This window comes from Hippopotamus amphibius, chromosome 9 (assembly GCF_030028045.1).
Source record: "Hippopotamus amphibius kiboko isolate mHipAmp2 chromosome 9, mHipAmp2.hap2, whole genome shotgun sequence".
Classification (NCBI taxonomy): domain Eukaryota; kingdom Metazoa; phylum Chordata; class Mammalia; order Artiodactyla; family Hippopotamidae; genus Hippopotamus; species Hippopotamus amphibius.
The window spans coordinates 13,474,060-13,497,132 of record NC_080194.1 but is presented as its reverse complement, the minus strand read 5'-3'; the positions used below and the strand labels follow the sequence as shown (position 1 = coordinate 13,497,132).

The following is a 23,073-nucleotide window of genomic DNA, read 5'->3' as shown; positions in this document are numbered from 1 at the left end:
ATTTATGTGACATAAACAAACTACATAACTGTGTGAGGGACTATAAAGGTTTTATTGCCACTTGTTTGGTATTGCCTACATAACTCATTCTTAGTACCAGTTGTGGGTATCAAACTAAGTGCCATAAAACATTTATAGCATGCCTCTCCACTTCCTACACTTTCCATACAGACAAAACTTTAGTGCTCACAAAAATACTTATAAACGAATAGTTAGTAGTGAAAAATATTTTTGTCTTATTTAGATTATAGATCTCCAGTTTGCAATAAGAAAAATAAATGTTGTACGGAAGTTCTGTTACTTCTCTGCAGGATCTCAGATTATCTGGCAAATTCCTTCCCCCAAGGAAAACCACTTTTCAAAGATACCCTCAGTAAATGCATACTGGGATTAACATAAAATTGGCAAAGTCACTTGTGTCCACACATTTGAATTCATTTGTAAATAACGACTACTCACTTCCTTGCTTCCCCACCCCGGGACCAGACTCCAAGCATCACAGGTGCCGAAAGACTTACAAAAAGGAATGAATAGGAACAAAAGGATGTAGGCGCCAGGAGGAAAACAGAATCTCCCAGAACAAAATTAATCTCAGAAGGAATAGCAGATCCAATACCAGGCATTGCCGAAGTTTAAACTGCTTTTTAAATGGTGATCAGAGATAATGTATCACATTTATTACTTCTACTATGCCTGTCTGATTTGCTTAACCTTTATGTCAGGCTTATCTTGAGGGATAGAGTTCTGTGCTAAGCACATAAATAGGTGTTAAACCTGTATCGATTTCTTTAAGGGTGGCGGTCAATAAACTTTACTGTTATTTTTAACTTTTACTTTATGCCTTAAGGACCAAATGATGATTTCTATGATCCCTAAGTTTCACGACTCGTGAGTTACTAGAAGAAACACAACTCTGACGTACACCCGAAGAACCGCAAATAATCTTTAATTTAGCCCCCCCCACCAAATAGCTTGGAGGTCCGACAGGAAGTGTTTGGGTAGAGTTCCAAGTCTCAAACAAAAAACTCCAACACAAAGTGTGCACAGAGAGTTTAAATTTATGGTCATTAAAGTCATCCTAATCAAGGAAGAGGCAGTATTTATCTTGGGATAGAAGATTCTGAAATCCAGAATGAGAAAATCCCCAAGGTGGGGGTGGGGACAGTTAATAAGAACCCCTGGGAAAGGTCCTTTCAGCGAGGATTGGAAAATAATACGTTTGAATTTGAATCTCTTTGAATAGAAATCTCCCCTAACAGCAGGAAAAGGGTCCTCCAGCCCAGCAAGCTTTGGGCAGGAAGGGAGTAAACCGAACTGTAAAACAGCCCGCTCAGCTGTTTCTGGTTTGGGACGAGGCGCAGAGAAAGGAATCGCGGTGTGGGAACTGAGTATTTGAGTCACTCAAAATAACTCGCAGGGTCAAGTAACGAACTCCAGGCAAAGCGCTGACAAGCCTCCCCCTGCGCAGCACCGTGCGCGGAGTTTCCGCTCAATTTCCCCTCCCTCGCGGAGGACGAACGGCGGGCGCGGCCCCGTCCCACGCGGGGCGAGGCGAGGCGAGCGCCCACAGCTCCCTTCGGCGCAGACGAGAGCGGGAAGTCCGCGGGCCCGTGCGCTGGGGCTGGCGGGCGCCCCTCCAGGTTCCTGGGGTCGGCTGGGCCGGACAGGCCTCAAGCCCTTCTCCGCGCCGGCTGGCCTTCCACAGGCGGCGGCGGCCGAGGCCTCGCGCGCCGCCCGCCTGGCCCGCGAGCCGCGAGCGCGGGGCGCCGAGGGGAGGCGGGGCGAGGCCGTCGGGCGGAGGGGGGCGGGAGGTGCATCCTGGGAAATCCAGCAACATGGGGCGCAGCGACCGCCGCCGCCGCCGCCGCCGCGAGTCCCGGCCGCCGATGCTGCCGCTTCCCTGACGCCCAGCTGGGGCCTCGCCGCGCTCCGCGGCCCGGGTTCCCCAAACGCAGACTGGCCGCCGCGCTCTCCTCCCGTCCGCCCGCCGGGGCCATGTGAGGGGGCAGCTCCCTCCGCCGCCGCCGCCGCCGCCTCCTCCTCCTCTTCCTCCCCCCGCCCCCTCCCTCCCCGGCCGCCCCCCTCTCTCCGGGCGCTGGAGGAGCCCCCACTGCTGCCCGCCCTCCCTCCGCAACCCCCATGATGGACAGGAACTACGCGACCTCCGGCTTCGCCGACCCGCCGCCGCCGCCGCCCGCGCCCCCCGCCGCCCCCGTCGCCCCCGCCGGCGCCGCCGCACAACCCCCCGCCCCCGCCTGGGCCTACGAACCCCGAGCCGCGGCCGCCGCCGCCTCCAGCAGCAGCTGCAGCAGCGGCAGCAGCCCCAGCCTCAAGGCCAGGTAGGGAGGGTGGGCGGCGGGGTCGCGGTGGGCCAGCGAAGGCCGGGGATGCGTTTGGGGCCTTCGCCCCGGTGCAGCACCGTCCAGGGGTCCGGGCCGGCGGGGAGCCCTGCGCTCGCCGCCTCGCCCTCGCCCCCGCCGGGAGAGGCGGCGGATGACTCCTGTGGGGTGGTCTCGGGGTGGGGGTGGGGGGGCGCCCAGGGCGGCATTCGCGGCTGGGGCTGGTCGGGGACCGTGGGTAAAAGGGAGGGGTGGGCGGGAGTCGTGGGTCCCCGTCACCTCCCGGGTCCTGGGCGCTCACATGGTGAAGTTTGGGTTCGTGGCTGAACTCGGTGATCGGGGAGGCTCGGGACTGGTTCCGGGGGGCCGAGGGGTGCGCCGAGGAGTCCGGGGCAGTGACATTCCATTGTACTGGAACCGACGGTGTGGTCTTCGGGGGCCCCGGCGGTGAGGGAGCGTGGGGGAGGAGGGAGAGGAAGAGGCGCGGAGCCGTGTCCCTGACATTGGGGGACCCGGGAGGGCTGTGCTGCGGGAGAATCCCAGGGGCGTGGGGCCTGGGGGGGAGGGGGGTGCGGTGGGGCGCGAACTCTGTGCCGGGGCCGGGTGACGTATGTTTGCAGCGGGGGCCAAGATTAAGCTATTTCTCTTTCACGCGTCCAAAGTTACTCTTGGGTGTCCTCCTCTTTCAACAACAGCAGGAAGTAAGGAATCTCTCTGTGCCTTGGGGTGACTAAGAGTTGGGGAGAAATTGGAGGTGAGGGGCGGTCAGTGAAGGCCGTAAAGGTTGAAGAACAGAAGCATGCTACTCCATCTCGGTTTCCGAAGCCCCGGTTCATTATGTAGCGCGGGGTTCAAGAGTTCATCTTTGCTCCAACATGACCAAGGGGATCTAAAATGTTGACTCTTACTAGATACTTAGGCTCGCGAGAAACGTGTAGTAGTGCCACACTGGGAAACGGTCTGTTTGAATGATAACTGGAAGGCGTGGTTTGGTTTGGACGATTCGGGAGCGGGGTGTTTTAAAGCCACCTCTGACGAACAATGCAGAATCTGGTAGGTGCAGCTTCTGATTACTAGGGCCAGGGAATCCTGGGTTGCTAATGACTTCATCCTCAGCTACCAACAGGAAGCTTCGTGGCTTTATGATCTCATCAGGTTTCTTTATTGTCACAACAGAAGTGAACTTTTTTTTTTTACTTTATATATTACAGTATTCTAGGTTATCTTTTTTGTTTTTATAAAAGTTTCACGTTCATGATTTGGAAAATATGTGCGAAGGGTAGCTGGTCTTTGTCTTAGATAGTACCTTGGGATGATTGTGAAAGAATGAGAAAAAATTCATTCAAGAAAAGGGAAATACGCTTTCTTAGAAAATTTTAGGTCCTTTGTTTAAAAGGGTTGGGGTTAAAAAAATAATAATGTGATGTGCCAATTTGGAGCTAAATAATTAAATGCTGATACCTTTCAGAAATAGTCATAACTTTGTATTATATACAGTTAAGACCTTTTAAGGAGTTTTATGAAAAATGTTTGGCACTTTTTTTTTTTGGTGGTAATTTGGCTATCAATTTTCAAATAGCTTTTGCATCACATACCATAATTTAGACATTAAAATTACTTTCTCTTCAGTGAACAACAGTGATAGGCATTTGTGCAGCATATTTTGTTTTAAATGACAAATGTTTTATTAGGTATATGAAACAAATGCTATCTAGTTATTTCTGTTATTTCTTTTAGCAGAATACTTCTGAGGCAAGAAACTAAAATCTACTTGTCATATTTTCCAAATGTTATTTATCAAAGTAACAAAGAATGACTTCCCAAACACATTTGAAAACAGTAAGTAGATTTATTTGGAACACATAATCTAAAAGGGATTTATTTTCTGTTTATTGGAAATTATTGATTCTTAAATGCTAAGCCCCTCCCCTCTTAAAATATATTTTTGGGGTGGAGTTAGCTAAATTATAGCATAGAAAATGCAGGCTCTCCCCCTCCCCCGCCAACTTGCTTTGTTAACATCTTGTGTTAGGATCAGGCCATCTGTACAGGGCTACACACACTTCTTAATTGTACCTCATTTTATTCCTCAAACTGTGTGATGTGCTCTCATTTCAGTTATATAAAAAATACTGAATGTGAAATATGCCCTGTAAGTCTTTAGGTATTCTGCATTTTCAGAAACCTATTCATATTCTTTTAACATTTAAATCGCTGTTTCATAAATCATGTATCAGTTGAATGTTTTTGTTCCCCCTTGTGGCAGTTTTTCTTGAAGGTGCAAATCAATATGAGTTGTGATGATGTAATGTGGATACTTATCCATGAGGAGTTAGCTTGTCTGTCACCTTGTTTCCAGTAACCTATTCAGAAGCTAACAGATGGTAATGATATTCAGTTGTTACTGACATGACCTATAACATTCCTACTTTATGTCTTTACTTGGTCCTGAAATGAAGCATTTTTATCAACTGATAGGAAACAGCATGGTAAACAATTTTTCATGAGTTCGAAATAACACTTTTTTGGCATAACAACGCTATAAGATATTAGGTATTTTCATTGTTTTAACAATTGAAAAATAAAGAACTGATGGGAAAACTCCAACATTTTATTGATACCTTAAATAAAGTATATAGGGAGATTTATGAATGTTTCTAAAATAGTGCTCGCTAGGTACATGGGGCATTCAAAGAGAAGACCTGGTCACATATTGATAAAACTCCATTTATTTGTGATCTCAGTTTCAGGGCCCAAATGGGCATATCTTTGCCTATCACCATGCGGTTGGAAATACTTCTTGTGGGGCTATTTTAGATACTATAAATACCTTTGCATGCTTTTGGAAACAAGATGATCATCAGGAAGCTACAGACCTGCGCCTTTTCTCTCCCTGACATTTATATCTTGTACAGAGCAGGAAGAGACAGGCTGTTTCATAAAGGTGATGATAGATGTTGTGTTTGTATTTGAGTATACACCAAAAAGTGACTAAATGGAAATATTTTGTTTTAAAATAGAATATTTGTTTTTTGCATTTTTGACTTGAAGCCAACTTTTTCTTGCCACCAGTTTTTAGAATTTCCTAATACATAAGTTCTTTCTGACTATAGTATGAATGTGTGGTAAGAGTGATAGGTACCCTTCCCAAAAAACAAAACAATGATTAGCTTCTCTAAAAATGGTCAGTGACTATATAAAGGACTTTTTGAGTAAGTTTTAAATCTAGGGTTTCCCTCAAGGCTTTTGGAACAAGACCTGTAAGATCACAGTTTATAAGGAGTAGAGACAATCATAAATTAGTGAAAGATTATTTTGAACAAATTTCTGTTCAGAAACTATTTTCCCATAGAAACAGTGTTGTAAGTAATAGTAGCTATCATTTACTTACAACTAATTTGTGCTAACTGCTGTTTTAAGCGATAAACATGCACACTAATTTATTTAATCCTCACAATAATCTTTTGAGGTAGGTATTATTTTTATCTTTTTTTTTAAGAATTGGAAACTGAGGCAGAGTGACATTAATAAACTTCAGCCACATAGCAGTAAGTAGTGGAGCTGGAATTTAAACCTGGGCATTGTGGATCTAGAGCCTACATGTTTCATTACTGTGCTGCACTACATCATGGTAAGATAGTCTGATGCTGTAATCTACCTATGTAATAGGTTAATGACCTTTTGTAGCTGGCCTGGAAACCTAACCATCATTAATATCCTTATTTCAGTGTTCTTTCTCACTGTTGTCCATTTTTTTCCTAATTGAAACGTGCTTCCTTTCACTTCCATAGCTCTGTACTTTCTGGTTTTCCTCCTTCCTTTCTGGCGCTGCTTTTTCCTGTTCTTCACTAGTTCTTACTCTTCTAATGTCCACATGTTGTTTCCTCGGGGCTTGGGATTGATAGGATTTCTTGTCCACTCTGGGCTTTCTCCTGAGGATATCACATGCATGCCCGTGACTTTAAGTACCATCTCTGGAGATGCCCATATAGGTATCTAAAAGCCCAGACCTCGGGACCGGGAGGGTGGGGGGGACTCGAGGGAGGGTGGGGGGGGAGTCAAGGGAGGGAGGGAATACGGGGATATGTGTATAAAAACAGATGATTGAACTTGGTGTACCCCCCAAAAAAATAATAAATAAATAAATAAAAGTTAAAAAAAAAGTTAAAAAAAAAAAAAGCCCAGACCTCTTCTGAGCACCTAATCACATATCCATCTACCTCTTTGAGCTTTTACTTGGGTAAAATCATTAGTGATGAACTCATACTTTCCCCATCCACCTCGCCTCTGCTTGTCTAGTGAACCTTTTCTCAGTAAGTCATGCCTCTGTCCACCTAGTTGCTCAGGCCAGAAACTGAGAGTTACGTGTTCTCAGTCACCAAGCCTTGCTTTTTTTTTTTTTTTTTTCCCCAAATCTCTTAAATATATCTTGAAATTATCCATTTTCTGTTTCTACTGCTCCACCCTGATCCAAGACACCAATATTTTTCACTTGGATAACTAAGTAATCTTAAACCTTTTCTTTCCTTCCTTCAATTCATTATTTATTTTTTATTTGTTTTTCTGTTGAAGTATAAGTTGATTTACAGTGTTGTGCCAATCTCTGCTGTACAACAGTGACTCAGTTTTACACATATATGTATTCTTTTTTTTAATATTCTTTTCTGTTATGGTTTATCCCATGAGATTGGATATAGTTCCCTGTGCTATATTGTAGGACCTTGTTGTTTATCCATTCTCAGCGTAATAGTTTGCATCTACCAACCCCACGTTCCCACTCCATCCCTCTCCCTCCCCTCCTTCACTTCTTTCTCTTCATAGCATTCAGAGTGATTTTTAAAAACACAAATCTGCCGGTTTGATCACGTTGCTCCTTTGCTTAAGACCTTTACATTGCTGCTCCTGCATCTTAAGACCAAGTTTCTAAAATCTGTAATGTGCTGTGTATGGCCCTGCATTTACTGGTCCATCTAAAATTCCTTGGATCATCCTTTATACCTTAAAACCCTCATACATACTATTACTTCCACCTAACTAATTCTCACCCTTTCCCTACCTCCCAACCTGTCTTTTTAAGATATTTCAGCGGTTTAGAAACCCTCTGCCTTCCAGCCTCTGCCCCCTGTTATTTTGTGCAATGGTATATGTTTACTGTGCTTCCACAAAATTCTCAGAAATATAATTACATACCTATATGCTGTTTATGTAATAAATACCTTCGTCTTTAGAATGGAAGTTCTTTGAGGGATACTATCTATTTAGCCTACTGCTGTTTACTGGTACTTACTCTAGTGCCTGGCACATAATTGGTGCTTAATACGTATTTATGACAAGAAAGCCAGAACTCTGCTTTAGTGTGGGAATTTGAAGCTCTTTTTTCCCTATGGCAGTCTCTAGTACCATTCCCCATCTTCCCCCTCTACCCCATAGTAGGGACCAGGATGAAGAAGGGTTTAGGGCATTTGAGATTGTCATTGGTTGGAAGTGTGGAGATGTGGACTGCTGTTTGCTTGTTACCTTTCCTTGCTCTGTTCTCTGGAACAATGTGAGTACTGAAATGTCTATAGCAAAACACAGTCCAGGATTTTTCTTTCATTCATTAAACAAATATTTGAGTGCCCACTACATGTGAGGCACTGTTGCCTTTATCAGGTATTATATTTCTTCCGTGAAAGCTTGAGAAATCAAATGGCAAACATTTGTTCACTCATTAAAATGTACTGAGCATCTCTGAGTTTCTGTTGCTAAATTCTACAGGGTGCTATAAAAAATGAAAGAGACACTGTCCTGCCTCTCAAAGAACTTGTGATCCAATGAATGGAGTGTAACCTGTGAAAACTGTGAATCACTATATTATACACCTGTAACTTACATAATATTGTACATTGGGACTTCCCTGGTGGCACAGTGGTTAAGAATCCACCTGCCAATGCAGGGGACATGGATTCGATCCCTGGTCCCGGAAGATTCCACATGCTGAGGAGCAACTAAGCCCGTGCGCCACAACTGCTGAGCCTGCACTCTAGAGCCTGCAAGCCACAACTACTGAAGCCTGCACGTCTAGAGCCCGTGCTCCACAACAAGAGAAGCCACCACAGTGAGAAGCCTGAGCACCACAATGAAGAGTAGCCCCCACTCACCATAACTAGAGAGAAAAGCTCGAGTGCAGCAACGAAGACCCAATGCAGCCAATAAATTAATTAATTAATTTTTAAAAATGTACATCAACTATACTTCAATTAAAACAAACAAAAAAACCGCTTGCAATCCAAAAGGGTGACAGGATGATATACTTGCTGCCTCTCTACTTGGCTTCTCAAAGTTGAAGTGCCCAGAACCTGGAGTTCCATCCTTTTTCTTCTCTTTCTACTCACGCTAAGTGAAGTTGCCATATATATCAAATGATTTTCAAATTTATACCTCTAGATTCATATCTAGCTGTCTCCCTGTCATCTCCATTTGGATGTTGAATAAATATTTCACACATAATATGTCCAAAACATGATTATCCTAACCCCCCGACTAGGTCTTCCCCACCTCAGTAAATAATAGCACCATTTACTTTGTAGCCCATGCCTGAGTGTGGCGCCACCTATGATTCATTTCTGTCCTCATATCCACCCCCTCAATAAATCCTGTTGTTTTGATCTCGATATATATAATTTCCCACATGGACAATTGCAGCTGCCTCCTTGTTTCTTGCTTTCCTTATTTCTACTGTAGCCTTTCTAGAGTTTATTAAACATGCAACAGCCAGAGTTCGCATTTCAAAATATAAATCAGGTACTGTTATTACCCTGCTTAAAACCTTCCCGTGTTACTCAGAGGAAAATAGGAAGTCCTTATCGTGGCCTACAAGGCCTTGGCTAATTCTCCAACCTCGTCGTCATTCCACTCCCACCACCATCCTTCAGCCACATGGGCCTTATTTCTCTTTGTGTCTTAGGAATTTTGCACTAGTTGTTCTTTTTATCTGAAGTTCCTTTACAGGTCTTTGCTTTGCTGCTGCTTCTGGATGCGTAGGTCTTCTCCCAGATGTTACCTCCTCAGAAAGGCCTATCTAGGGTAACTTCTCGTCACCGTATTATAGCACAGAATTTTATTTTCTTCATAGCATTATCACTCTCTGAAGTAATTCTATAATTTATATGTATCATTTATCACTACCCTTTCCTCATACCACTAACCACCACTAGTAGAATGCATGTTGCATGAGAAGAGGGAGCTGTCTTGTTCATATCTGTAAAAGGCAGTTTAGAGAAGTGGTTGATAGCATAAGCTCTCAAGTCAGAATTTGGGGGGGCGTTATATTTTAACTCCACCACTTGCAGTATTAAAACAGGTTTTTTGTTTTTTGGTTTTTTTTTTTAAAGAATTGTTTTATTTAATTAATTAATTAATTAATTTATTGCCTGCGTTGGGTCTTTGTTTCTGTGTGCAGGCTTTCTGTAGTTGTGGAGAGCGGGGCCTACTCTTCATTGCTGTGCGTGGGCTTCTTATGGCGGTGGCTTCTCTTGTTGGAGCCCAGGCTCTAGGCGCGTGGGCTCAGTAGTTGTGGTTTGTGGGCTCTAGAGCACAGGCTCAGTAGTTGTGGTGCATGGGCTTAGTTGCTCCGCAGGATGTGGAATCTTCCGGGACCAGGGATCGAACCCATGTCCCCTGCATTGGCAGGCGGATTCTTAACTACTGCGCCACCAGGGAAGCCCCTTAAACAAGTTTCTTAATTTCTCTGTGCCTCAAGTTCCCTGTGTGAAAGGAGGAAGCTCTTTTTATGAAATGAGAACATAGAAAAGTGTTTAGAATGATGTCTAATATGTAGAATAGTATATAGAATATTAGTGATATTGTCAGCACTTAGAACAGTGTCTGGCACATTGTAAGTGCCCATTAAACATTCAGTGAGTGAGTGAAATAACCGTAGTACTAGGTAGAATATTTGTTTCTTTTTAAGAGGTGTGAAAATGTTTGGAGGACTTGGAGGGAAAAATTATATCGAGTTCAAGGGGATCAAGGAAGCATTTTTTAGGTGTATTGCATACAAACTGATCCAAATTATTGTTAACATTGAGTAAATGGAATAAGGTATTAGCAGAAAGAGGGAGCTTCCAAGAGCAGGTGTTCCAAAGAGGGAGGAAGTGGAATCTGCTGGACTAGTTAAAGGCTGGTCCTTGAACTGGCACAGCATCACTTCTGTTGCAGTCTCTGATGGTCAGAGCAGCCCTGGGCCCAGTGCAGAGTTATGGGAGGGAAACTATACAAAGGTGTGTTCTGTCGGGGAAGTCACCAGAGTAATACTCTTCCACAGTGTATTAGTACTAGATTTTGGAGGGCTTTTGATGTCAAGCCATGGAGTTTAGTCTTTACAGCTCAGTAGGGAGCTTTGAAATTCAGGTTTTTGAGAAGAATGATGATGGTGGTGATATTAGAAAAAAAAAAAAGTGTTTTAATACGATTAATTTGGCAAACAAGTACAGAATGGATTAAAATTGGCAGAGGTAGAAAACAGGACTCTAAATGAGAGGCAATTCATCAAACCACACAGGAGAAAGATTGTATTAGGGTTCTCCAGAGAAACAGAACCAGTAGGGAATATATAATATAAATACATCTGCTATTTGCAGCCTTGAGACCAGGGAAGCCAGCAGTATAACTCAGTCTGAGTCCTAAGATTTGAGAACCAGGGGAAGCCATGATTTAAATCCTAGTCCAGGGGCAAGAGAAAATGAGGTGTCCCAGCTCAAACTGTGAGACCGGCAAAAGGGGATACATTCCTTCCTCCACCTTTTGTTGTATGCAGCCTCTCCATGGATTGGATGATGCTGGCCCACACGGGAGAGGGCGGTCTGCTAGTTCACTGATTCAAATGCTGATCTCATCCAGAAACACTTTAACAGACATGCCCAGCAACAATGGTTAATCTGGACTCCCCGTGGCCAGTGAAGGTGTGACACACAATATTAATCATCTCAGAGGGGATAGGAGACCGGTGGTGATATTGGGATGGAAAGGAAGGAATGGATGTGGAAGACATTAGAGGTCAAATTGCCTGAGATTGTTGACAAGGGTACCTGTTAAAAAGTAAGAAAAAGGGAAATGTTGTTGACCTTTTTCTGCTAACTGGAGAATGATGCAGTGAAGAAAAATACCTGAAATGTTCATTCATTTTAGTCAACAGATATTCTAAGTACCTCTTCTAGGCATTGGGGATTCAATGGTAATTAAGACAGGTAACATCTGTTGTTGTGGAGCTTACATTCTTGGGGAGCGTGGGAGTCAGAAAGTAGACAAACAAGAAAATTTCCTGCTTGAAGAAGTAACATTTCCCTGAGATGTGAGGAAAGAGCACATGCAAATGTCCTAAGGCTAAAACAAGTCTGATATTTCCCTTTTCTGACACAGTCTAACCCTAGATCTGTGGTTGTCAAGTTTGAGTCCTTCAGGGACTTCCCTGGTGGTGCAGTGGTTGGGAGTCTGTCTGCCAATGCAGAGGACATGGGTTAGGTTCCTGGGCTGGGAGGATCCCACATGCTGCGGAGCAACTGGGCCCTTGTGCACAACTACTGGGCCTGTACTCTGGAGCCCATGAGTCACAACTGCTGAGCCCATGTGCCTAAAACCCGTGCTCCACACCAAGAGAAGCCACTACAATGAGAAGCCTGCACACCTCGGCAAAGAGTAGCCCCCACTCGCCACAACTAGAGAAGGCCTGCACGCAACAACAAAGACCCAACACAGCCAATAAATAAATGAATAAATTAAAAAAAGAAAAAAAAGAGTCCTTCAGAATCACCCAGAGGACTTGTTGAAACACAGGTTGCTGGGTCTAACCCAGAGTTTCTGAATCTGTAGGTCTAAGGCGGAGCCCAATAATTTGCATTTCTAACTAGTTCCTAGGTGATGCTAATGCTGTTTGTCAGCTTATCACCCTCCTCTTGCCATTGGTCTTCCCCTTACCACCAAAGCAGCCCCACCAAGTTTTCTTTTACCAGATGTGTATTCTGTAAAGTTTTTGTCCTTTGCTGACAAGACTAGAAAGGCGAATTGAGGGAGTCTGAATAGACATTTGCATAGAGACAGTAGTGGAATCTCAGCAGTTAAGGTTTCTGGGAAGGAAGGGCAGAGGGCTGAGACCGGAGCCTTAGCTTTTAGTGATGACTCGCAGGTCCTGAGTGCCTGCCATGTGCCAGGCACTGCACCAGTATTACACGCATCACCTCACTTAAGTCTCACCGCTCTGTGAGGCGGGTGGTGTTAGTTCACAGACAAGGAAACAGAAGCAGAGAGCTGTTACTTGTTCAAGATCGCTGTTAGTGGCAGAGGCAGGATTTTAACCCATGAAGTGTGACTTCAGAGACTGTTGTTCATCAAGGTGTTTTGGCTCTCAGGGAAAACTTTCTGGGTGTGGAGGTTTAGAATGAAGTAGAGTTGGCAAATGAAAAAAGTCAGAGGCATTAGTGATGGGAGACTTTTAAGAAGGATGTTGGCGGGGGGAAAGATGTTGGGTCTCCTGGGCGTTAACGTTGGTGCTGGAAGGTTGTACCTTCTCAATTACTTTAAAAATTAGAATTATTTTCCCAGAGCATGCTTTGACTAAAAGTTTTCAGAGAAAACTTGGAAATATGGCCTTATACTAGTTTGAATGGTTGCCGTAAGGTATGGGAATTTTAGAGATGTTTACTGAGCACCTCTCATGTATTAAACATCGCTTTGGGAGCTTGGAATACATCAGTGAACAAAACCAAGATCCCTGCTCTGGTGGAATGTGGAGTGAGACAGATGACAAATGATAAACATTGTGAATTATCTAGTATGTTGGTAGGTGACATGAGAAAACACAGGGTTACAAAGAATGGAAGGTGGATGGGGGAAGCATTGTAGATTTAAATAGCAGACTAATTGAAATAGTGATGTTTGAACAAAGACTTGATGGTGGTAATCTTTTGAAAAGAGAAGTATTTTACATTGAGAAGCAGTACTTCAATAAGTTTTTCTTTCCCCAGTGATTCAAATGAGACTACAAGTTTTGTTTAAAAACATATTATCTGCTCTTTTGCTAAACTTGCTTACAAAAAATCTTATTTCTTTGTTAAATGTGTATCCTTTGTTGCTGCTACTGCTTTAAATTTTAGGACCGTGATAGATGACTTGTTACCAGGCTGCTACTAACAGTTTCTGAATTTTCACTTGGGCCAATCTAGCTAGGGCTTTTCCAGCCTAGGCCTTTTTGCAATCAATTTTTGTTTTGTTTTGTTTTGCTTTTTCATCAGTAGTAAGCATTTGTTAGTCATTGTGCCAGCTGTGTTAGAAAATGTGTGGAGATGTTATGTAAAGTGAAGAGGTAAATGGGAGGATGTGGACCTGGTTTTAGCATATCCACTCATTTTTCTTTCATTTTTTCTAGAATCATGACCTCAGATTCTCCCTTGCCCTCTGTTTCTTTTATCTCTGAACGAAACACACCATTTTCCCATTGTTCTTTGAACAGCAGCAGGAATGCTCTTATCTCGGGGTCTTTGGGCTATTTCCTCTACTGGGACCACTCTTCCCTCTGATTATCTACACAGCTTTCGCCCTCGCTTCATTCAGTTCAAAACGTCACATTGTTAGCGAGACTTGTCCTTAGTACCCCTTCCCCCATCAGTACCCTGCTTTATCATTGTGTTGCCTAATACCCTGGTTTAAGTTTCTTTATAACACGTGTCAGTCCTTGATATTAAGTGTTTCCTTAGTCTTGTTTATTGTTGGTCCCTGTCCGTTAACCCTTGGATGTTTCTTGACCAATCCAACTTGAGCTGCTTAGTCCTCCCCTCCCCCTTCCCCCTCCATAATGTATCTGTCTGATAATAGTCTTCAGTAGATACTGATTTTAATAAAGAATATTTTTAATGCTGGAGTATATTCTGCTTTTACTTATTATCTAATATTTCAGAGTTTAAATTTGCCTTCCGTAAGTTTAAGGTTCTTTAAGGATCCTAACCGTGTAGCTTATCCTATGTTGGTAGACCTGTAGGCATTTATGGGATATAACTAAACGTAAAATAATGAAATTTTCATGTGACTTAATGCCGTCATTCTCTTTACTGTGTGATCACTGATCCTATTTAAATTGACCAGATTTGTCTGACCCAATGAAGCATGGCAAAACCAAAACTGTGGATAAGCTAAAATACTTTTGCTTGGATCTGCTAAAATTGGATGGCTTAACATTTTAAAATATTTCTCATATTGCACAAACTGCAAAATGAATATTAATCTGGTTAAAACAGCTGGTACTATCCCCACTTAAACAGACATTAAACTATTAAAGTCAAAGTTTGATTTGGCCAGAGCCGCAAAAGGTCTAGTGGAACAGTGCCAGAGTAAAAGTGTGAGCCATTTGGAAGGATGGGATTTGAGTAGAACTGTGGCTATACAAAAAACAAAACTAGAGATGGTCTTTTGCCATTAATTAATATCTTTGTATTACTTTAAAAAAATTCTAACAAGAGCAAGTTTGGGCTCAGTCTGATCCTCTTTAACTTCCTGTATTTTAATATGGCATAGAAGACAATGGTTCCAAACTTCCTATTAAAAGCTAATCTAGTATACCAGCTAATTAATATTTATCTATTGTGCTCCTTTTTATGGACTAAAATTTTAGCATCATCCTCATAAAGTATGCTTTGGAATGAGTATGTCTGTTATTCACTCTTAACAGACATGTTTATTAAGAAATTTTAAGGTACTTCAGCTTGTAAATTATGACACTTGAATAATATTTTTTGAAATCTTTTTTAAGTGTTGTTTCAAAATATATACCATTTCTCTAATGTTCGTTATAATTTCTTCCTCTGCATTAACCTTTGTTGTGGACCAGAAATCTAGAACATGAATTAGCCACTTAGAAGTTGATTTCCCTACTACAAACAACAGCAGCATTTTTATTGTGGAAAATTTCAAAGGAAACACATTTAGAGAGACTGGTATAAAGAATCCCTATGTATCCAAGAGCCAGCTTCAACAGTTTCAGCACATGGTCAGTCTTGTTTCATATATGTCCCTACCAACTGTGTCTCCCTAATTTGTATTTGCTTTGTTTTATTTCAAAGCAAGTTTCATGCCATGTATGTGTCTTTTTCAACCATAGTTCGTCTCTGAAAGATAAAGGCCTAAATTTTTTTAACATAACCACAATATGTAGGCTAATTTTAAGGCAACCTATAAATATTCTACCTGCTTTGGTATATGAAGTCAATCTTAAAATAGTATAAATAATATAATACAATTATGATTGTATAAAATACTAGTGGTTTTATTATAAGTCTTTGGTTAATGGGTTTACAGTTTTCTGGAAATTTCCTTAGAAAAGCCTTTTGAGCATTTGGAAAATTTCTGATAATTTTTATTAAAATTTATGGGAAACACCTGAAACTAAACTAACACAACATTGTAAATCAACTATACTCCAATAAAAATTTTTAAAAATTTTATAGGGAAAGAAGAAAGTACAGTGAGTATCAAAATGAATATGAAACTTTGGATTTTGATTCTCCTGAAAGCCTTTTTCCCTCCTCTAAAATGTCATTAAGTTCTTATATTCAACCAAAGATGTATAAATGTTTGTCTGCAAAACTATTCACAAGTGTGAATTATTGTGATAAGTGTATATCTTCTGAAAGACTTTCCTTACTTAATGCCAGAAATCCTAGACCATGTTAATATTAGTGAACAAAATTGTGATGACTAAAAATTCAGCTTTACTAGTTTCTCAAACAAGAAATTTAATTTGGTAAGGGAAAGGCTAGGCCACAAACAGTAAGATACATTGAAGAAATTAAATATTTCACAGCACCTATACATTTGAATCATGGAAATATGGACTCTATTGTGTATTGTAAGAAGTAACCAGCTATGTATTAGTTCATTTTCAATAATCCCTTCATAGCCTGAAACGAGAGAGAATCATCTAGGACCCACATGACCATTTTTGTCTACCTCTTAAATGAATGTTAATATCTGGACATTACAGATAGTTAATACATTGCAGCAGTTCAAATCACAGAATAATTTGCTTTGACAGATATACTTCTTTTAAAAGAAAAATATTTGGTATGGGAAAAGTTGAACCTGAAGTGTTTTCTTTGTTCAACGGAAAGGTCAATAATACAGGTGATGACAGAAATCAAAAAGGAAGATGAGATGGAACTTTGGAATTGTGTCCAATCCAGGTGTTGGTGACTCTTGTTATCATGCATATAGCCAAGCATATGCCACATCACCAACATATTTCATTTGTTTCCCAACAGAACAACACATAGAAACGCTGAGTAGCCTTGACTTTGGCATTGTCTTTCTTGGGGGTCTGTTACAAATGCCAAAATCTGTCTCTCTTTGTTGTGGATAATGTTTGGAACTGGTAGATTGGTTTTTGAATATATTCTACTGCTCCACTAGGCAGGAAATACCATACTACGTATTTCACCTTCTTAGTGAAAACAGAAACACTTTTGTTTGATGAACTTAAATGTATCATTTTTACAAAATGAAGTAGGATTTTTTGGTAAAGATCATTAATGATGCATATAAAATTAAAATAAATTTACATATCTCCAGATATCATACTTGATTTAACAATAACTTTTTGGTACAAAGTACCAGTTGTACCTCCTTTATACCAATTATCAGCTGGGGGCCTGCATGAAACATAATTTTTCTTAGATGATTCATTTGAGGTTATTTTGGTGAAGGGATCAGTATTATGGTTGGGAGCGGGGTTAAGGGAACCAAAAAGGGATATTGAGACACTGAGTGAGTACCAGCAGTGTAAAGCCACTTCTAGGCACTAGTTATTGGAGCCCAGAAGAAATTGTAGTTGTGGAGAAATGCAGCATGGCTAGAACCATGGTTGTGATACAGTGAGGGAATGGACAAATAATACTCAGGCTCCTCTCTTCTGCCTTCTGATCTCCTGCAGAACCTACCCCAAATGGCCCCTGAAGTGCCAAGGTGATGCAGTACAGTATATAGACGTTACCCGTGCTGTGAGGTAGGCTTTAAAAAAAAGTTAAGCTCCAAAGAAGTTGTAAGTTGCTGAGGTCCCATTAGAGATAGTGATTCCAGGCCATTTGACTCCTCCAGCACTTTTGTTTGTTTGTTTTAATGAACAGCATTTTTGAGATTTAATTTATATACCATAAAATTCTCCCATATTAAGTGTACAATTCAGTAATTTTTAGTATATTTATAATCACCACAGTGTCACCACAGTCTAATCGTCAAACATTTTCATTACCCCCAATAGAAACCTCACTCCCCGTTCTCTCTAGGCAACCATTAATCCATTTTCTGTCTCTATAGATTTGCCTTTCTTGGATATTTACTATAAATGGAATCATAAAATGTGTTCTTTTGTGTTTGGCTTCTTTGCCTAAGCATAATGTTTTTGAGATTCATCCATGTTGTAGCATGTATCAGTACTTATAAATACTTATAATGGAATAATATTCCATTGTTTATAAATCATTATTTATTTATTTTTATTTGGTTGCACTGGGTCTTAGTTGCAGCAGGTGGGCTCCTTAGTTGCGGCATGCATGTGGGATCTAGTTCCCTGACTTGGGATCTAGTTCCCTGACTTGATCAAACCCGGGCCCCCTGCATTGGGAGTGTGGAGGCTTAACCACTGCGCCGCCAGGGAAGTCCCCCGTTGTTTAGATATAGCTCATTTGTTTATTTGTTCACTAGTTGATGGGCATTTGGGTGTTTTCACTTTTGGGATCGTGTGAATAATGCTGCTGTGAACATTTGCGTAAAAGTAAAGAAAAACGTTTCATTTTCCTTGTGCAGGTACCTAGGAGTAGAATTGTTGGGTCATATGATAATGGTGTTTAACATTTTGAGGAACTGCCAGACTTTTCCAAAGTGACTGTACCATTTTACATTCCCACCAGCAATATATGAGGATTCTAGTTTCTCCACATCCTGGTCAGCACTTGTGATTATATCCATTTTTTTTTTTTTCTATAGCCATTAATCTCCTGAAAGGTTCACTGTTTTTAACAGAGTTGTCTCTTCTCACGTGATATTCTGCAAAGTTGGGTTCAAGGGAAGGGAGGTATCTTTTACCATCAATAACTTTATTATTTTCACTGATTTTTAAACTAAGGGACATCACAGTAGAATTAGTCAGCAGTTGGTAGCCAAGTTCATTAAACTCTACATCCCTTAACACTTGCTTTTAAAGCAATTTTTAGTGAAACTTGGAGCTACTTATATAGTACTGTTTGTACGAAAGGGCTGTTTGAGTTTAAGGTTCCCTTCACTGTCAATTTTAGTTTGCAAACTGAGGGAAGTTTCGTAACACATAGCAACTAGTCACCTTTTAAAAACATATTTAGTCACTCCCTTGCCTAAAAATCCTTCAGTTGTTTTCCATTACACAGGGAATAGAATCCAAACTCCTTATTGTTTTTCATATTTGCCCCCGGCCTACTACCTCTCCAGGTGATTGGGTCTCCTGCCACTCTCCCCATCCCTCAGTGCACCTGGAGCCTGTTGGTCTTCTTTCAGCTGCTCTATGTAGCAAGCTTTCCCACCTCAGGCGATGCGTAACTCTTTCCTGTTCTCTTCCTGTGTTTTGGCACAGGACTAGCTTAATACCCGCTTTCTGTGGAGACTTTCGCTGATTGCTGTGTCCTCCAAAAGTAATGTCCCAGTCACTTCTGTCCTCAGCCTATTTCTCGACACTCTTTGGGCAATTTCATCCACTTTCATGACTTCAAAAATACCCAGCTGATAACGATACCCAATTTTTAATTTCCAGCTGTTTTCTTTCCTGAGTTCTAAGTGGGAATATTCACTAGCCCTCTTTAGAATATTTCCCACTTTGTCTCTTATGAACACCGTACCTCAAATTTAATGCATCCAAAATCAAACTCTTTCACATTTGTTCAGCCTTATGAATGGTTCCTTGTCATTCATAATTCCTTTGTCTTCTCTCCCCAGATCGTTGTTGGACAGGCCTTGTCAGTTCTCTTTTTTGAGTTCTCAAATGTCTAACTATTGCCAGTGTTCTGTCCTTATAATTTTTTACCTGGATTTCTGCGGTAGGATCTTGCCCTTCCTACTTCTAGGCTTGCTCTTCTTCACAACGCTTATCAGATTATCCTTCTAAGAGTGAGTCTCTCCTCTTGGTATATGACAGAATTGCTTTATGAGCTTTTTCAAAGTGATTTACAGGGTCCCATCTTAGAACTGCTAATAAAGAACTTATGAAAGTGAGAACTGGGAGTGTATAGTTTGGAAGAAACCCACCAGATAATGCTGATGAGCACCCTCGTTAAAAACCATGTTTTAAAATATAAATTTAAAAAAAAAATTATTTATTTTATTGGCTGTGTTGGGTCTTTTTTTGCTGTGAGTGGGCTTTCTTTTTAGTTGTGGTGAGCGGGGGCTACTCTTTGTTGTGGTGCACGGGCTCCTCATTGCCGTGGCTTCTATTGTTCTGGAGCACAAGCTCTAGGCGCATGGGCTTCAGTAGTTGCAGTACGTGGGCTCAGTAGTTGTGGCTCACGGGCTCTAAAGCGCAGGCTCAGTAGTTGTGGTGCAAGGGCTTAGTTGCTCCGCGGCATGTGGGATCTTCCTGGAGCAGGGCTGGAACCTGTGTCCCCTGCATTGGCAGGTAGATTCTCAACCACTGCGCCACCTAGGAAGCCCTTAAAATATAAATTTAATCATTTAACGCTGATTAAAATTCTTTAGAGCTCGTGATTCCCTTTTAGATAAATGTGATTTTGGCATATTGGCTGCTGTCTGACTCACCCCCATCCCTAGTACACCCATGCAGAGCTACTGAAGGGTCTACTCATGTACCATCTTATTTTCATTTCCAGGTCTTGATATATGGTATTATCTCTTCCTGAAATAATCTTCTTTTTCTTTCTTTGAATAATTTCTCCTCTTTCAGTACTGAGCTGTCATTTCCTAGAGGTAAGCCTTCTTATACTATGTAATGTTTATTTATTTACTTATGCATTTTTATTTCTGTACCTTTTAGTGCCTAGCATAATGCTTGGCAGTCAGTGAATGTTGGTTGTATAAATGCAGACCTCACCTTCAGGTGCAGTAATAATCGCATTAATTGAACATTCTGTGCCAAACATAGTACTGCGCTAAATGCTATATATACGCTTTATCATTTACTCCCACAGCAACCTTATAAATGTGCATCTTATTATTCACCATATTTTACAGTAGAGGAACTGAGACATAGACTGTGTGGTTAGCCTCAAGTTGCAGAATGTGTAAAGTACAGAGCTGGATTTGAATCCTGTGGCTGATTTGCAAAGCTTGTGTTTTTTTTGTTGTTGTTGTTTTCTACAGCTATTACCTAGTTGTTTCATGGTTCATTAGTTTATTTTTTCAAACTCGCAATAAATAATTCTATATTAAGGGCTGATTCTTCTTACGCTTCAGGGTTTCTTTGGCTTTTAATTCCCAGACTACAATTAGCTAAAATGAAATAAAGATTTACATTACTTGACATTTAGGTTATGAGTGGGACAGGTGCTAGACAGAGTTCTACAGGCAAAGTCAGTTCAGTGAGCTTGGTGTTATCACTGTACTCAATTTTGAAGACAGATTTTATATTACAGAATATGGTGTGATGAAGTAAAAATATTTAGCTTAACTCAGAATATTAGAACTATACAGAACATTAGGCTTCATAAATAGGAAAACTAGGACTCGAAGTGCTTTGCTGAACGTCTCAAAGTGTGTTATTTGCAGAATCAGGATTGGAATCTGGGCCTCCTAACTTCCAATCCAGGGTTCTTGTCTTTCTCCACTGTGGAAAGTTAATAATACCCTAAGACTAAACAATATTTTCCAAATTTAAAGAAAATTCTGTTTTTATTATATTAGAATATATATATTTTCAGTGACCAAGTTCTTTAACAGAGAAGAAAATAATATGACTACTTAAGGCAAAAATCATTCATTCAGTCTTAAGTAACTTATTACTTGTGTGCAAGTACTGGCTTGTTTACCTGGGATTTAACATATTTCATGGAACTTTTGCTAATTGATTTTAAAACTTGGAATGTGTTTTATTTCTTAAGTATATGGACATAAGTGTATGCTACCCAAGGAGAAGATTCGTACATGTTATTAATATCTGGATATAAACCATAAGACAGCTTGTTCTCAGTGATACTCAAAGTATTTTTTCTTATCATACGCCATCTTCACTGCACAAATTGCCACTTTAGATGAGATTTTTGTCACAGCTTTCTCATCTGCCTTAAAACAAATTAGATTAAAATTAGGAAAGAAGCTTAGGAAAAGAATGTCATACTTACAGTAAACAAGGTAGAGAGTGGTAACTGAATAATCTCTTTTGGTTAGTTTTAATTTTGAGGAAAACGTCAGCCTTTAAATTTGGAATTTAAGTAACAGCAACTGAAGGAAAATGTTATTTCCCTCTGCAAAATTCTGACCCTTTTTATCCTCAGGATTGTTTATACCCCACTTTGAAAGTGTGGGGAGGGGATGGAAGTTGGAAGTTTTATGCTCCGTTGAGAATCTAAAGATCTACACAACTGTGACTCTTAACCCTTGGCTCCTTCCTCTTCCCAAAACTCCTGTAGTGCTTGGAGTATGTAGGGGTAGTGAAAGTCCTCTCTCACCCTACCACCCATCCAGGCCTGGGGGGCTAGAAAGGGCTATACCATGGTAGGTCCTATATTAAATAAATGTACATGTATTCAAAGGAGATTATATTCAGGTATAGGAATTAGAAACAAGGACCATGTTTGAGGCATTTTTTTTTCCCCGGATTAAATTTTTTTGTTTTAAATCTGGCTTTTGTTTAAAAATAAATTAAAAACAACAGCAAAAACTTCAACAAGTCAGTGACCATCAGATTATTTTTAAACTTATTTTAAAATGAAAAAATTGGGCACTGCCGTGGTGGTCCAGTGTAAGAATCCACCTTGCAATGCAGAGGACACCGGTTCGAATCCTGGTTGGGGAACTAAGACCCCACATGCTGCAGGCAACTAAGCCCAAGCACCACAACTACAGAGCCCACATACTCTGAAGCCAGCATGCCACAAGGAAAGATCCCACATGCTGCAACTAAAACCTGACACAGCCAAAAATTAAAAATAAATAAGTAAACAAACAAGTAAAAAAGTAACTAAATAAAAATATTACATTTTTTGAAACTTGTTTTAAAACCATAAAAATATTATATACAGATTAACCAAAAAAATCCTTATTATGTGGTATATGGAGATGGGCCAGCCGCAGGAGGGAGGTTGAATAAGTGCTTGACAGCAAGCCTGTCTGTAATCACCTTGTTTGATGCTGCTGCACATGCTTCGTGAAAAATTACCCATAATTACTAAGCTTGGATGATTATAACTTTTATCGAGATATGATTCACAAATCACATAATTCACTATTTTTAATTGTTTAAAATTATGTTGTGGATAAAGACTTTTTTGTTTTTGGCTGTGCCACATGGCTTATGGGATTTTAGTTCCCAGACCAGGGATCTAACCCAGGCCCTCAGCAGTGAGAGCACGGAATCCTAACCACTGGACCATCAGGGAATTACCATAATTCACTGCTTTAAAATGTCCAGCTCAATAGTAGTTACATGAGACCATTATCTATTTCTAGAACATTTTCCATTACCCCAGAAGAAGACACATGCTCATTAGCAGTTTCTTCCTATTCTCCCCCTCTCCCT

At 40.9% G+C, this 23,073-nt stretch overlaps 1 protein-coding gene across 3 annotated transcripts in view; it reads left to right on the top strand.

The window, feature by feature from the left end:
* Positions 1 to 1,620: 1,620 nt before the first annotated feature.
* Positions 1,621 to 23,073, top strand: part of QSER1 (glutamine and serine rich 1) — a 77,803-nt gene continuing 56,350 nt past the window's right edge. The window contains exons 1-2 of one of the 3 annotated variants that reach the window (XM_057750792.1): positions 2,946 to 3,392; positions 4,077 to 4,178. Coding sequence is in view for 2 of the 3 variants with exons in the window: in XM_057750789.1 (XP_057606772.1) it covers positions 2,140 to 2,339 (200 nt within the window). In the remaining variant the exon portion in view is untranslated. Of the gene's footprint in view, positions 2,340 to 2,945; positions 3,393 to 4,076; positions 4,179 to 9,739; positions 15,355 to 23,073 lie in introns of those variants that run through there. The other 2 variants (XM_057750789.1, XM_057750791.1) reach the window with 2 other exon arrangements.